The sequence below is a fragment of the Coprinopsis cinerea genome, assembly GCF_000182895.1.
Source record: "Coprinopsis cinerea okayama7#130 chromosome 1 map unlocalized cont3.1, whole genome shotgun sequence".
NCBI lineage: Eukaryota > Fungi > Basidiomycota > Agaricomycetes > Agaricales > Psathyrellaceae > Coprinopsis > Coprinopsis cinerea.
In genome coordinates this window covers 2,961,593-2,974,130 of record NW_003307544.1, presented here as the reverse complement: position 1 = coordinate 2,974,130, position 12,538 = coordinate 2,961,593, and the positions used below count along the sequence as shown (strand labels likewise).

Sequence of the window (12,538 nt, the reverse complement as noted above, 5' to 3'; positions counted from 1 at the left end):
CCCATGTCCAGGTCTACGCAAATAAAATGAAATCAGCCTTCGATTCTTCACGGGATGGAACGAGCATATCTGATAGCGCAGCTTGGATCGACATTCGGGGAAGGCAGTTGTAAATCCACCCACCAACAAGCATGGGAAGCTGAGAACAAGAACCAATGATAACGTACTCATTGAAATAAGGAGCTTCGTTTAAAATCATGCTTTGAATACTAACGAGAACTTGGAGCAACGTCGACTTGTTCGTCCATTGTTCTTCTGGGCTGTAGACCAACGGGTCGCGCGTTAAGATAGTAACGTTTGCATCACGGGACGACACTCACCTTCCGGGCCATGTCCCAAGAAGGGACAGACAAACCTTTCCACATTGGTAGAGATTGGGGTTGAATCTGACGGTTCCACGTCCAGTGGTTCTGAGATGAACCAACGGAGGAGAGTTGGGATACTGCAATGGCATGAAGACATCGAATTCGAAGAGCCCCCCGGCATAGGGAGTACCTTGAGGTCCTGCAATCATGACCTTGCTGCGAGGTGCCGTGAGAGTAAGGACAGATGGAATGGAGACATAACTTACATAGCATCGTTTCGAACCTCATCTACCCTGACCCAAATGCCAGGGGGAAGACTTGTGGCCATGACAGCCAATTCCTTCGCGAGGTGAAGTCTATCCTTTGGAATTCGGGTTTGATTCTGAGTAGCCTTGAGCTGGCCAAAGTAGTTGTAATTCGCATAGACCAGTCCATCAGGTCCATCTGTACCCAAAGCGGTATGTTCGAACGCCAACTTCTCGCATGCAGAGATGTATCCCTTCTCGACATCGAAGGCTTCTGTGTTTGGTGGCGCTTTCTGTTTTCCCTTTCCCTTGCCTTTGCCGCGTCCTCGTGTCGTGACACCATTGGAGTTGGTGGCTTGTGGCACATCGACATCGACATCTTCATCGCCTTCCGAAGATCCAAAGGAACCTATGATTCCCATCGCGCGGGCGATGTCATCCCTTCCAGCAATGATGTCTCCACATAAGGATAAACCGTCAATTAAACCCCCTTCTTCATCGCCCCCGCCGTCGTCTCCCAGTTGTTGCGATGCTGCCTGTAGGAATGTCTCGCTTTGTTTCGTCAACTTTTTGAAATGTTCTAGTAACGGCGGTGCGAGTTCGATGGCGCCTGTGGAGTCTCGTTGCCAAACGATCTCGCCTTCATCCCTCATCCAAGCTCCCAACCCCGGGCTTTGAGAGATTTCGTACCGGCTCCCGACCAGAACCCGAATGATGAGTTCCGAGTCAGACATGCGGCGAAGTAAAGAGAGCATAGCGTGATAGACATGGCTTCTGGCTATCCAGTCCGTGACTGAGTCGTTCCGTAATAGTTGAGCCAAAACTGTCGGGACGTAGGACATGAGAATGAGCGCAGAGAGGGAAGGGTGGGGAAGAAGGTCGTAGATTTCAGGGGTTTCTGAGCATGGGGAAGGTAGAAGGTCCCGGATGGATGTCAATGCTCTGGATACCGTCTGGTCCCATCGGGCGGCGTAGTCAATGGAGGTCCTCTGCTGAAGGGGAATTAGCTCTGGTCGACTGCTGGAGGCGGCACCTCCACGACCTCGTCCACGACCCCGTCCACGGCCAGTGCCGGTTCCATGAAAATGGTAATGAGGTTGCGCATGGTAGTTGCCCGTCCCATACCCTGTACCGCCAGGCCCGACAGAGCCAGCGCCCATTCTTTTGAACTTCTTGAGTGTCTCTTTCGTGCGTGAATCCGATGTTTCCTTCTCGAGGAGATATTGAACATCGAATCCAGCTAGCACTTCGAACAGTGCAACTGCGCGGCCCTCGGTACAGCAAGTGAGTGCTGAGCAGCTGGGATTCCCAGACGGCCCTGGACATTGGGACGCGCACGAAAGGGGTTTAGAGCAGCCACGGCAGTACGCCCCTCGGCACGATTTCGAAGGGCAGGTCGCGTGGAGAAGTTCTCCAAAGGTGCGCTGGAAGGATTCGTCCCTGCTGATATCAACCTGACTCAAGCAGGCTTTTCAGTTGATAAATTGAGCAAGCAAGCAAGGTTTGATACAGACCTGACCAGAGGGAGACGCTAGCTCTGCCTTGCACCTCGAACAAGTCCCGACTCGGGATAACAATTCCTTGAACTCGGCGACTCCGTGTTCTGGGTTAGGGAGTTTGACGCGAGGAATCTCGAGATTAACAGCAGATTTTGTGTTGGCCTTGTAAGTTAACGTATTCTGCTGCACGCCGGAACTGGAATCGCCTGCGCGTCGCGCAACCTCCTTTGTCTCGGCAAGGTCATGTAGACCGTTTGCAGAAGACGTAACGCCAATACCAGGTTCTGGGACGAGACCACCGACCTCATGTAGCAGCCCGAGTCCAGCATCAACAGTGTCAAGGATAACGTCTTCGGCATACCAGTCGACATCTTCAACGACGTCATTTAACACCACATCGTCATCCTGGACAAAGACCGTTGCTGAAGTCTTTGGTTTGACTTTGGATCTGGGTTTGGGTTTGGATTTAACGCGTTTAGAAACAGCAGCAGGCTTTTCAATAATCTCTATCTCGCTGTCCGAGAATTCGTAGACCTTGGCTTTGGCCTTCCCTTTCTCCTTTCCTTTCAAGGGGGGCTTCACGCTGGCGGGAGGGTCATCTTCGTCAGAGCTGATTTCGATAACTTCGTTCGTTGGTTCGGGCGGTGGGTTCTGGCGACGTCTTTTCGATGGACCAGCTTCTATTGAGTTCGATGGTGATGAATTCCTTTTGGCTCTGGCCATAGTGCATGCGGGTAAGAAGACAAAGACAGATAACAAGCCGCGACGGCGTCAGCAAACCCGTGTTGGGTCGTGTTTTGCCCATCCGGAGAAAGCCCCTATCATCAGAATCTTCAATAACCTGACGGGGCTTCAAGTGGGTGCAACAAATGTGCGCTGATATTTCGCTCGGGATGTGCATCTTTCTTCAGCTAGAAGGCCTAAGGATCCGAGTCAAATGCACTCAGCTTGTGTAAAAGTTCCCTCTGACCTTGTCCAAGTCAAATACATTCTTCACTCGAAGCACATTCACAGGTATATATACCACAGGGTGGTGGTCGTTCAAGACAATGAAGAGGTCAATTGGTAGATCCCGTATAGATAACCATGACACATGTCACAAATGAAGCGGAGAAAAGCGATATCACTGTCCGAAAACATGATAATGCGCTATGTATTGGGTTCGGCGTAGTTCCTAATCACCACCAACAACAAGAGTCTGAAACCGCCCAACAAGATCAGGAGATTCGTGTAACAGATTCTTCACAACCGCAAAGATTTCCTGTAATGTGGATTCAGCCACACTGAAGAGTAGTAGCCGTTGTGCCAACGAACCTCGCGACTCCCACTGTTGCTATTCGGATCTATTGCCTTCAGAAACTCTCTGTAGATAGCAGGATCATCCGTATATCTCGTTTGTATGTCGTTGACTAGCTGGATCATTTGTTTGAACTCTTCCTTCGTCGAAGATTCTTCTTGTTCCTCTTCCTCCTCTCCCAGAACGACCTCCGAATACCGCCTGATGAATTCGCCTTCTGGTGTGTTTATGTTGACAACCCAAGCGTTCGGGGCCTTCTCGTCAGGGGATGTTTTCATTGTCCAGCCATCAGGAAGGAAAGCGTTGAAGCCATCGACAAGGTGCTCGAACTTGTAAAGGATAGCAGAGACCTCCGTGACTAAACTCGACGCTGTAATCCTGACACATAGACCAACTCAGCAAAACCCCAAAGGTGATGGAAAGCGCGAACTCACTCCTTCCTGTTGTACTGGGTCATGTACTCCAGAAACCGATGGTAGTGCTCTGGCGCACAGTTAAATTGCTCCTCAACTGCAGCTAGATAACTCAATGCTACATTCTTCTGGTCTGGGGTGTGCTCTTGTGGAGACGACATTGAGGTTGTGATAGAGTATCATCGGCAGGGGGTTCAAATGAAGCCCGCAGATGGCCTGTCGTTTGAAGGAGTACGTGACCTGATCAATAGGATGTCGGACCTTCCCTTGATTAATTCTAGACGCGTCCTGGTGTCACAATCTACGGGCATTGTGGACCGTCGACGTGAAGACGACGATGAGGTTGCATACTGGCGACGGGCTCGGTGCAAGTCGCGTCGCGCCAGCGGCCGCGAAGGGCGGGCACAGAATTGTTCCGCTTGCCGGGCGGCTCCAGAAATCTCATCCCCGGGTCTGTTCGTAATCAGCTGCCCCACGACCTTTATAGTTCCGCATCGTCTAGCCTTGTCCCTCTGCACACCATGCTGTCCGCGGGAAGGGCACTGCGAGCCCCAGCTTGGACTCGTAACGCAAGAGCCATGTCGTCGGCAGCAACGACGACCAATGTCAACATCCAACCCCTCCCTCTCGACACGCCATCCCTCCAGGATGAAACCGCCTTGTTCGAGGCTCGCGTTCGGGACATGGAGGACTTCTTCTCGAGTCCAAGGTTCAAGGGAATCAAACGTCCCTACACCGCCGCCAACATCGTCTCCAAGCAAGGGTCTATGCCCGTATTGCCTCAGCCAGGTTCCGTGCTCGCAGACAAGCTCTTTGGCGTGCTCCGCCGGGCTGCCAAGGAGGGTCGGCCTGTCCATACCATGGGTGCTATCGACCCAGTGCAGATGACCCAAATGGCGAGGTACCAGGAAGTCGTATATGTCTCCGGTTGGGCTGCCTCCAGTGTCCTCACCACCGGCAACAACGAAGTTGGTCCGGATCTTGGGTTCGTTAATCTGCATCTATTCTGAGCGTCGCTCTTGTTGATCGTGCTTCGTTATTAGTGATTACCCATACACGACTGTTCCCAACCAAGTGCACCGAATTTTCCGTGCCCAACAGCTGCATGACAAGAAGAACTACGATGAACGCATGTCGGCGACTCCGGAACAGCGAGCTAAGATGGAGAACGTAGACTATTTGAGGCCTATCATTGCAGATGCTGATACTGGGTGAGTTACCTATCGTCTCAGTTGGTTTACCTTGGCTTTAACGCGCTGTTCCAGTCATGGTGGTCTTTCGGCAGTCATGAAGCTGGTCAAGCTCTTCGTGGAATCTGTATGTGCAACATTGTTACGCGTTTCTCGCATCTCTCATCTGGTAAATGCGTAGGGTGCTTCCGGTATCCACCTCGAAGATCAATTGCACGGTGGAAAGAAATGCGGCCATCTTGGTGGCAAAGTTCTCGTCCCAACCTCGACTCACATCTCCCGTCTCATTGCCGCGCGTTTCCAAACCGACTTGATGAAGTCCACCATGCTACTCATCGCCAGGACTGACTCTGAATCCGGAAAACTCATTTCGTCAACGGTTGATGCAGCAGACCACGAATTCATCTTGGGAACTACTAGGAAGGAGAGCCAGTCTTTGGCACAGGTTTTGTCGGAAGCTGAGGCTCGGGGCGCCAGTGGTGCTGAAATTGACCTTCTTGAGAAGCAATGGATGGATAGGCACAAATTGTGCACTTTCAACCAAGGTTCGTTTGTCTTGCCTTGAATGAGGATTGTGCCTGACTGGTTTCTGCTAGCTGTCGAAAAGGCTATTGAGGAATCGGATATCAAGGACAAGAAGGGCGCCTATGAAACCTACGTCAGTGCCGTCGAAGGCAAATCCAATGGCGAAGCACGCGAGGTTGCTGCTGAAATCCTTGGAAAACCTGTCTTCTGGGATTGGGACTGTAGGGTATCAATTTTCCTGTCCTTCCTCGTTGGCTAATTGACTTCGACAGTGCCACGCACTAGGGAAGGTTACTACCACTACACTGGCGGAATCGAGGTTAGAAACTCGCCATCCAATACGCTGATTCAGATTGGCTCACCGTGCTTTTCTTTAGGCTGCTATCAAGCGGAGCATTGCATTCGCTCCCTACGCTGATCTGCTGTGGCTCGAGACCAAATCACCCAACGTTGAACAAGCCGCTGGTTTCGCTCGAAAGATCAGGGAACAGTACCCCGGAAAGTGAGCGCTAATTTGTATCGGTCTGTAAACAAGTCCTCACAGTTTTGAAGGTGGTTGGTGTACAACCTCAGCCCCAGCTTCAACTGGTCCCACCATGGTTTCTCAGGTAAGCGTAGAAGGTTCATCTTTTGAACCAGGCGCTGACCATCATCAGACACCGACTTGAAGAACTTTGTCTGGGACCTTGGCAAGGAAGGGTACGCTCGGAAGTCCAGATTCTTGGCAATAATCCTTTGCTAATTGATTTTTTTGAATTTCAGATTTGTTCTTCAATTGATTTCCTTGGCAGGCCTTCACAGCAACGCCGTTACAACCGGCAAGTTATCTCATCATTGAAACAGAAACAGAGTTGTTAACAGCTTTTTATCACAGCTGAACTTGCCAAGCGATTCAAGGACGAAGGCATGTTGGCTTATGTCGAACTCATTCAAAAGAAGGAGAAGGCCATTGGATGCGATGTCCTTACCCACCAGAGATGGTAAGGTCTAATTCCCGACAAATGGCCCGTTACTCATCCGAATTCCAGGAGCGGCGCAAACTACATTGACAGAATTCTCCAGACCGTGTCAGCAGGCTCGTCGAGCACATCCGCTGTCGGAAAAGATTCGACAGAACACACGTTCTGAACCTGCATGCGTAGATAGTCCGCTGATGTGACATTTCGCTTGATTTATGTATTACACACCCAATGAAATGTCTAGATATGTGATAGGAAGCTTTCCTGGACAACGAGAGTGAGGAATCCCTGAGGTTAAAGCGGGAAGAAAAGGGGTCTATGAGCCTAATGGAGAAAGAAACCGCCCATATGGTACACCCGATCAAAGGACACGGCGCGGCGGTCCCGACCCTGACCTGAACCAAGCAATGACGCTGCCGTTCCTCGAGACATCATAAGACTCATAAGCATCCTTGCACATGGGCACCAAGGACCTCCTCCATTCTCTTCAACCATAGCTCGTCGCCGTCGTATTTTCCTGCTCGTCGCTACCAACGTTGACTAGACCTTTTTCAGCATGGATGCTGAGGTGCTGACCGACACAATCGACCGGCACCCGCTGGTATCGCTTGTGTCGGCATCGTTTTGGGTTATCCGTACGTTCAGTCTCGATCGCAAATCGTTTTTGACTTGACTAAATTTCGCAGTTTGGCTTCTCACTTGGGCGAAATCTCTTGTCGCATTCGCTACGCTAACAATACCGACATGGCTATACGCTATCGTATCCTACTCGATGACCCTAACTGTGAGCTCGTCGCTGTTTGATCTATATCGCCTCACTGACCCCTCGCTCAGCTCGGGTTCTGGAGCTTCGTCGCTCTATTCATCGCTTCGGCCATTGCTCTCAACTACCTGATCAGGTTCAGATACCTCAATGACTACATGCAGTTGAAGGAGGCGCCTTTGGTCAAGCCGGACGTGAATGAGCTTCATCCCGACGTGAATACCGGTGCGTCCCAATCAATGTTTCTAGAACTTTCACTGATAATTCTTGGCTTGCTTAGACCCCCCTCCGACGTTCCACAACTATCTAGATGATTTCTTGCAGGCCGTTCGGGTGTTTGGATTCGTAAGTACGAGTTGTGTGGGTCCTCGATTCAACCTCACTCGCCCCTTTAGTTGGAGAAACCGGTCTTTCATGAACTAGCAAGACATCTGCAAACCCGCCGACTCATTGCGGGAGATAGTTTGTCCCTTCATCAAGACAAGAGCTTCTATTGTGTTGTAGAAGGAACTGTTCAGGTGTACGCTCAGACAGGCCATGAGCCAGAAGTACCGCAAAGCCTTTGGGATGATGAGAACATGAATGGTTATCAACTTCTCAATGAAGTCGGGAGTGGTGGGACACTTTCAAGTCTCTTTACCATCCTCAGCCTGTTCACGGAGGACGTCCCAATGAGTTGGCAAGATGATTGTCCGCACCACACCACCAACGATGATGCCCCGCATCTGGACATGGAAGACTCCTTCGAGGGTGGCCCGGATTTAGACATTCCCCCTCTGGATCTGCACGACACGCCGGGAAGGCCAAGGCGATCCTCTGTCTCTTCGACGGCTACAGCCTCTACCGTGCATCCTTCGGATGCTAGGTCTGCTCGTGGGTCATCCTCTCCTTCGGCCACCAGCACCGCTGGTTCAAGGATGCCTTCTTTCGGTCATGCCATGGATTCCAATCATCCTCGGTCCCCCCAGCCTCGCGGCCTAGTCGCTAGAGCTACAGTTGATACTACTCTCGCCGTGATCCCGGCCGAAGCATTTAAGCGGTTGACCAAGAAATACCCAAAGGCGACGGGCCACATCGTTCAGGGTATGTACCAGACTGACGCTGCTCTCGGATGATTAGTATTGATCACTTGTGCATCAGTTATCCTTACCCGGTTCTCCCGCGTCACCTTCAACGCTGCACACAAGTATTTGGGCTTAACCAGTGAGGTGCTCCGCACAGAGAAGGCCATCAACGATATAGCATGTCATCCTCTGCCTGCCTCCTTCTATGAAGGCGGCGGTCTGCAATATATGCGGCATAGATTCGACGGCACCTCACCGGACATTCCCTCGGACTCGGACTACTTTAATTTCACTCATTCGCCGAACAGTCTATTCGCGTCTGGGAAGGATACACCTGCTCCATCTGGAGTGTCCCTTGGGAAGAAGTCGCACACCCCGCTCCCCGTCCGAGGCAGCTTGGTTGATCTACCCTCTTCGAAATCCCGACACATGGTGCAAGCCGGAGACCTCCTCATGCCAACTCAAACGACGTCGAATGATGACGGCCTCAGGCCTCTTTCGAGAACAGCCAGCGTTACCAATACACCAAAGATTCCTCGATCATCGGACGATGTCAACCCCGGACAGCGTATGTCGTCGACAGGAAATCGTCGCTGGTCTGCTGAAGATTTCGACTTGCGGGAAGAGGTCATGTCGTGCATCGCGAAATCGATTGGTTTGCTTCAACCTCCTCTCAGCGGTCCCGATTCACCTTCGCCTTCGCCTCGGATGTTCCCAGTGGATTCAAGGTCGCCTTTGATGGATTCTTTCCATTCACCGTTCGGGTCTCTGTCTCTACTTGACCTGCGAGACGACATCTCAAGCATCACCAGTACTACGGCTACTGGCGCCTCGTCCATCAGATCTTCAGGGAACCATCTCACTGGCTTGGATAATGAAGTCGAGATTCTCTTCTTCCCGGCAGGTTCGACTCTCGCGAAGGCGGGCGAACAGAATACAGGTTCGTTTTCCCGTCTTCCTTGTATTAAGGATCGACACTGAGTACGTGACTCTAGGCCTCTTCTACGTCATCGAAGGCTTCTTGGATATCTTGCTGCCTGAAAAGGATGGAAAGGAAAAGCCTAGGGCGATGAAGATTCCCACTCCGGTTGAAGAAGTTGTGGACAATGACGATGAACCATGGAGGACGCCTAATCTGAATCATCAGAAGAAGCCGCAACAAAAGCTCTTGTTCACGGTCAAACCTGGTGGTATCGCTGGTTATCTCGCTTCGCTCTGCAACACAGCATCGTATGTCGACATCAAGGCCAAGACCGACACCTACGTTGGCTTCCTGTCGTCCCAGTCGTTGGAACGGATCCTCGAAAAACGCCCTATCGTACTGTTGACCTTGGCTAAGCGTTTGATCTCGCTGCTCTCTCCTCTGGGTAAGTCGCCGCGCATTGCTACTCCGCAGCGGGTCTGACTGTTATCTAGTCCTTCACATTGATGCCTCTCTGGACTGGATGCAAGTGAACGCTGGCCAAGTACTATGGAGGCCCAATGACGTCAGCGACAGCTTCTACATTGTTATCAACGGCCGTCTGAGGGCTATCGCTGAAGAGAAAGGAAAGGCCAAAATCGAAGGCGAATATGGTCAAGGCGATACTGTCGGCGAACTCGATGTCATTACGAGCAGTCCCAGAAGGAACACTGTCCATGCCATTCGTGATACAGAGCTCATTCGAATGCCACAAACTCTCTTCAACGCCATATCAGCTAGGTCAGTCGTCGTCTCAGCGGAGGTGGAACAATCGTGCTAACTGTTTGAAAAGGAATCCTCAAACGACTGCTCAGTGCGTCCGGGTGTGCAGCCGAGCTCTTGACATTTATTAACTTTTTCATAGGTTGCTCCGCATGATCGCCTCCCGTGTTCGGGATGAAGTCGATTCGTCGTCCATGTCACAAGGGAGAACATCAGAACTTGGCCACAATAACTTTAACTTGAAGACAATCGCCATCCTTCCGTTCGCTCGACATGTACCTGTGACTGCATTCGCTCGGAAACTTCAGGCAGCTCTCGAAGGTATCGGTGCCACCACTCTCTTCTTGAATCAAGCTACGGTCTCTACGCATCTGGGTAAACATGCTTTCACGCGGATGGGCAAACTCAAGGTAGGGTTACCTGTCACTTTACCAGTAATTCGGATGCCTGACGTTGTGATTAGTCCGCTGGCTGGTTAGCAGACCAGGAACAGCGTTATCACACTGTCCTTTACGTTGCGGACTCACCTGTGAACAGTTCCTGGACGCAAACTTGTATCAGGCAGGCCGATTGTGTTATGGTTCTTGGTATGGGCGATGATCCGTCTCTCGGAGAATACGAGAGGCTGCTGCTCTCAATGAAGACCACAGCCAGGAAGGAGTTAATTCTGTTGCACCCGGATAGGTCTGTCGTGCCTGGTTCAACCCGCGAATGGCTCAAGGTGGGCTCCATGATTGCACTTCGACGCTTTGGGCCAAAAGCTAATGCACATTTTCAGAACCGCCCGTGGGTCCACCAGCATATCCATGTGGAGTTACCAGTGAGTCCACTCGAGATAGTGTCCTCGAGCCCACAGATGCTAATTCAGATCTAAAGGGTCTTGTTCTACCCATCTCGAAGTCACCGCCGCCCAAAGACCCCGATGCCGTCATTGCTCTGAAGAACCTCAAGGACAAAGTCCAGAACGAGATTCAAAAATATCGCGGTGGAACAGCAGACTTACGGCCGCAGAGGCTACCTCACATGAATGATTTCTCACGTCTGGCGAGAAGGATCTGCGGAAAATCTATTGGCCTTGTATTGGGTGGAGGTGGTGCTCGTGGTATTGCCCATCTTGTAAGAACCTGGTTTCATGAGAGGGTTGAGTCTGGAATTCATTGAATCCTAGGGACTAATCCGGGCACTTGAAGAATATGGGATTCCTATCGATCATATTGCAGGTGAGTAAGAGTATCTCGACTTGGAAGACTGGGATTATTAAATGTGATGTGATGTGGCACAGGCACCAGTATAGGAGCTTTCATTGGCGGCCTCTACGCACGAGAAGCGGACGTGATCTCCTCCACTGGACGGGCCAAGCAATTCAGCGGTAGGATGGGGAATATCTGGCGGATGTTGTCAGACGTAACCTATCCCATCGTGGCGTACACAACCGTAAGCTCGCTCCCTTGTTTCATCACAACACCCCCCTCATCTATCGTCTTACTTCAGGGCCATGAGTTCAATCGATCTTTGTACAAGGTGAGCCGACTGTGTTTCAGCCTTCTGAAAGTTTCCTCACCATACTTCTAAAAGGCCTTCTATGACCTCCACATTGAGGACATGTGGCTTCCGTATTTCTGCAACTCCACGAACATTATGACTTCGCGCATGGAAATCCACCAAACTGGCTATGCCTGGAGATTCATTCGTGCGTCCCTGACCTTGCTCAGTACACCAAACTTCTGACCCTGTTACAGGTGCTTCCATGACGCTCGTTGGCTTGTTGCCCCCGGTGTGTGACAATGGAAATCTTCTAGTGGATGGAGGCTACCGTAAGTGCTGGCATTTCTTCGACGTGACCAACAGGGTTTTCTGACATCGTTGACCAGTTGACAACCTGCCGGTATGTGATGAGACTTGATGTGGCCTTGTTGAAGCCCCGTTTACATGTGGATGTGCTACAGGTATCTGCTATGTTTTCGATGGGCGCGAGCGCTGTTTTTGCGTGCGATGTTGGAGCCGTATGTTTTGGTCGTGGTCTCCGTTTCCATCTGGTCTAAACTTGTGAACAGATCGACGATAACTCACCAAGGAATTACGGCGATACGATCTCTGGCTGGTGGCTACTCATCAACCGATGGAACCCTTTCTCTAGCGCACGGCACATACCTGCCATTACGGAAATTCAGAGTCGACTTGCATAGTAAGGGGTTTCCACCACTTGATCAGGGCTTATTTTTAACCCGTGTGCCCGCAGCGTCTCGAGTGTCACCACGCTGGAGGAAGCCAAGGTGGCTAAAGACTGTCTCTACATCCAAATGCCCGTCCAAGAGGTATGTTGCGGCACCTTTGCGTCCAAGTGCTGCCACTGACACCCACTCTAGTACGGGACACTTCAATTCGGCAAATTTGAGGAACTACTCAAGAAAGGTTATGATGCGGCGTTGTCTATCCTCGATAGATTTGATGAGGAGGGAAGACTTCCATCGCCGTATGTAGATGGAGGCCAACCCAATCCAGGCAAAAAGAAAGGAAAGAGCGCTCGACGGAACTCCATCTAAACATACCTTCCATCCGAATCTAGCGGTGGCCTCCCTCTCATTCAACGAACA

At 51.2% G+C, this 12,538-nt stretch overlaps 5 protein-coding genes across 5 annotated transcripts; 2 read left to right on the top strand and 3 right to left on the bottom strand.

Moving 5' to 3' along the window:
• Nucleotides 1–13: 13 nt before the first annotated feature.
• On the bottom strand, nt 14–1,710 carry CC1G_13726 (ubiquitinating enzyme; the record flags this gene model as incomplete). The annotated part of the gene is made up of 3 exons (XM_002912148.1): nt 14–260; nt 321–521; nt 572–1,710. 3 exons carry the CDS (start codon nt 1,708–1,710, stop codon nt 14–16), a joined length of 1,587 nt encoding a protein of 528 aa, XP_002912194.1.
• A 312-nt stretch (nt 1,711–2,022) lies between these two features.
• CC1G_13725 (hypothetical protein) lies at nt 2,023–2,772 on the bottom strand (the record flags this gene model as incomplete). The annotated part of the gene is made up of 1 exon (XM_002912147.1): nt 2,023–2,772. One exon carries the CDS (start codon nt 2,770–2,772, stop codon nt 2,023–2,025), a length of 750 nt encoding a protein of 249 aa, XP_002912193.1.
• Nucleotides 2,773–3,223: 451 nt separating this feature from the next.
• CC1G_13724 (hypothetical protein) lies at nt 3,224–3,920 on the bottom strand (the record flags this gene model as incomplete). Its single annotated transcript, XM_002912146.1, has 3 exons — nt 3,224–3,310; nt 3,364–3,724; nt 3,781–3,920. The coding sequence occupies 3 exons, from the start codon at nt 3,918–3,920 to the stop codon at nt 3,224–3,226; spliced, it is 588 nt and encodes a 195-aa protein (XP_002912192.1).
• Nucleotides 3,921–4,238: 318 nt separating this feature from the next.
• CC1G_06620 (isocitrate lyase) lies at nt 4,239–6,682 on the top strand. Its single transcript, XM_001829231.2, has 12 exons — nt 4,239–4,744; nt 4,803–4,970; nt 5,025–5,076; nt 5,131–5,494; nt 5,546–5,695; nt 5,747–5,793; nt 5,852–5,976; nt 6,027–6,082; nt 6,131–6,173; nt 6,237–6,292; nt 6,349–6,454; nt 6,503–6,682. The coding sequence occupies exons 1-12, from the start codon at nt 4,281–4,283 to the stop codon at nt 6,600–6,602; spliced, it is 1,731 nt and encodes a 576-aa protein (XP_001829283.2). The 5' UTR covers nt 4,239–4,280; the 3' UTR covers nt 6,603–6,682.
• A 307-nt stretch (nt 6,683–6,989) lies between these two features.
• On the top strand, nt 6,990–12,487 carry CC1G_06619 (hydrolase; the record flags this gene model as incomplete). The annotated part of the gene is made up of 23 exons (XM_001829230.1): nt 6,990–7,068; nt 7,120–7,217; nt 7,268–7,421; nt 7,477–7,541; nt 7,592–8,279; nt 8,337–9,200; nt 9,256–9,627; nt 9,677–9,962; nt 10,015–10,035; nt 10,087–10,354; nt 10,408–10,665; nt 10,723–10,764; nt 10,821–11,060; nt 11,113–11,164; nt 11,227–11,378; nt 11,436–11,465; nt 11,520–11,634; nt 11,684–11,758; nt 11,816–11,829; nt 11,891–11,947; nt 11,999–12,129; nt 12,184–12,259; nt 12,311–12,487. 23 exons carry the CDS (start codon nt 6,990–6,992, stop codon nt 12,485–12,487), a joined length of 4,314 nt encoding a protein of 1,437 aa, XP_001829282.1.
• Between the last annotated feature and the right edge of the window lie 51 nt (nt 12,488–12,538).

Coding starts and splice junctions, on each gene's coding strand:
- CC1G_06620 (XM_001829231.2), top strand. CDS start 4,281: ATGCTGTCCGCGGGAAGGGCACTGCGAGCCCCAGCTTGGACTCGTAAC. Junction 5,794..5,851: donor ACTACACTGGCGGAATCGAG/GTTAGAAACTCG, acceptor GCTTTTCTTTAG/GCTGCTATCAAGCGGAGCAT. Junction 6,455..6,502: donor GTCCTTACCCACCAGAGATG/GTAAGGTCTAAT, acceptor TCCGAATTCCAG/GAGCGGCGCAAACTACATTG.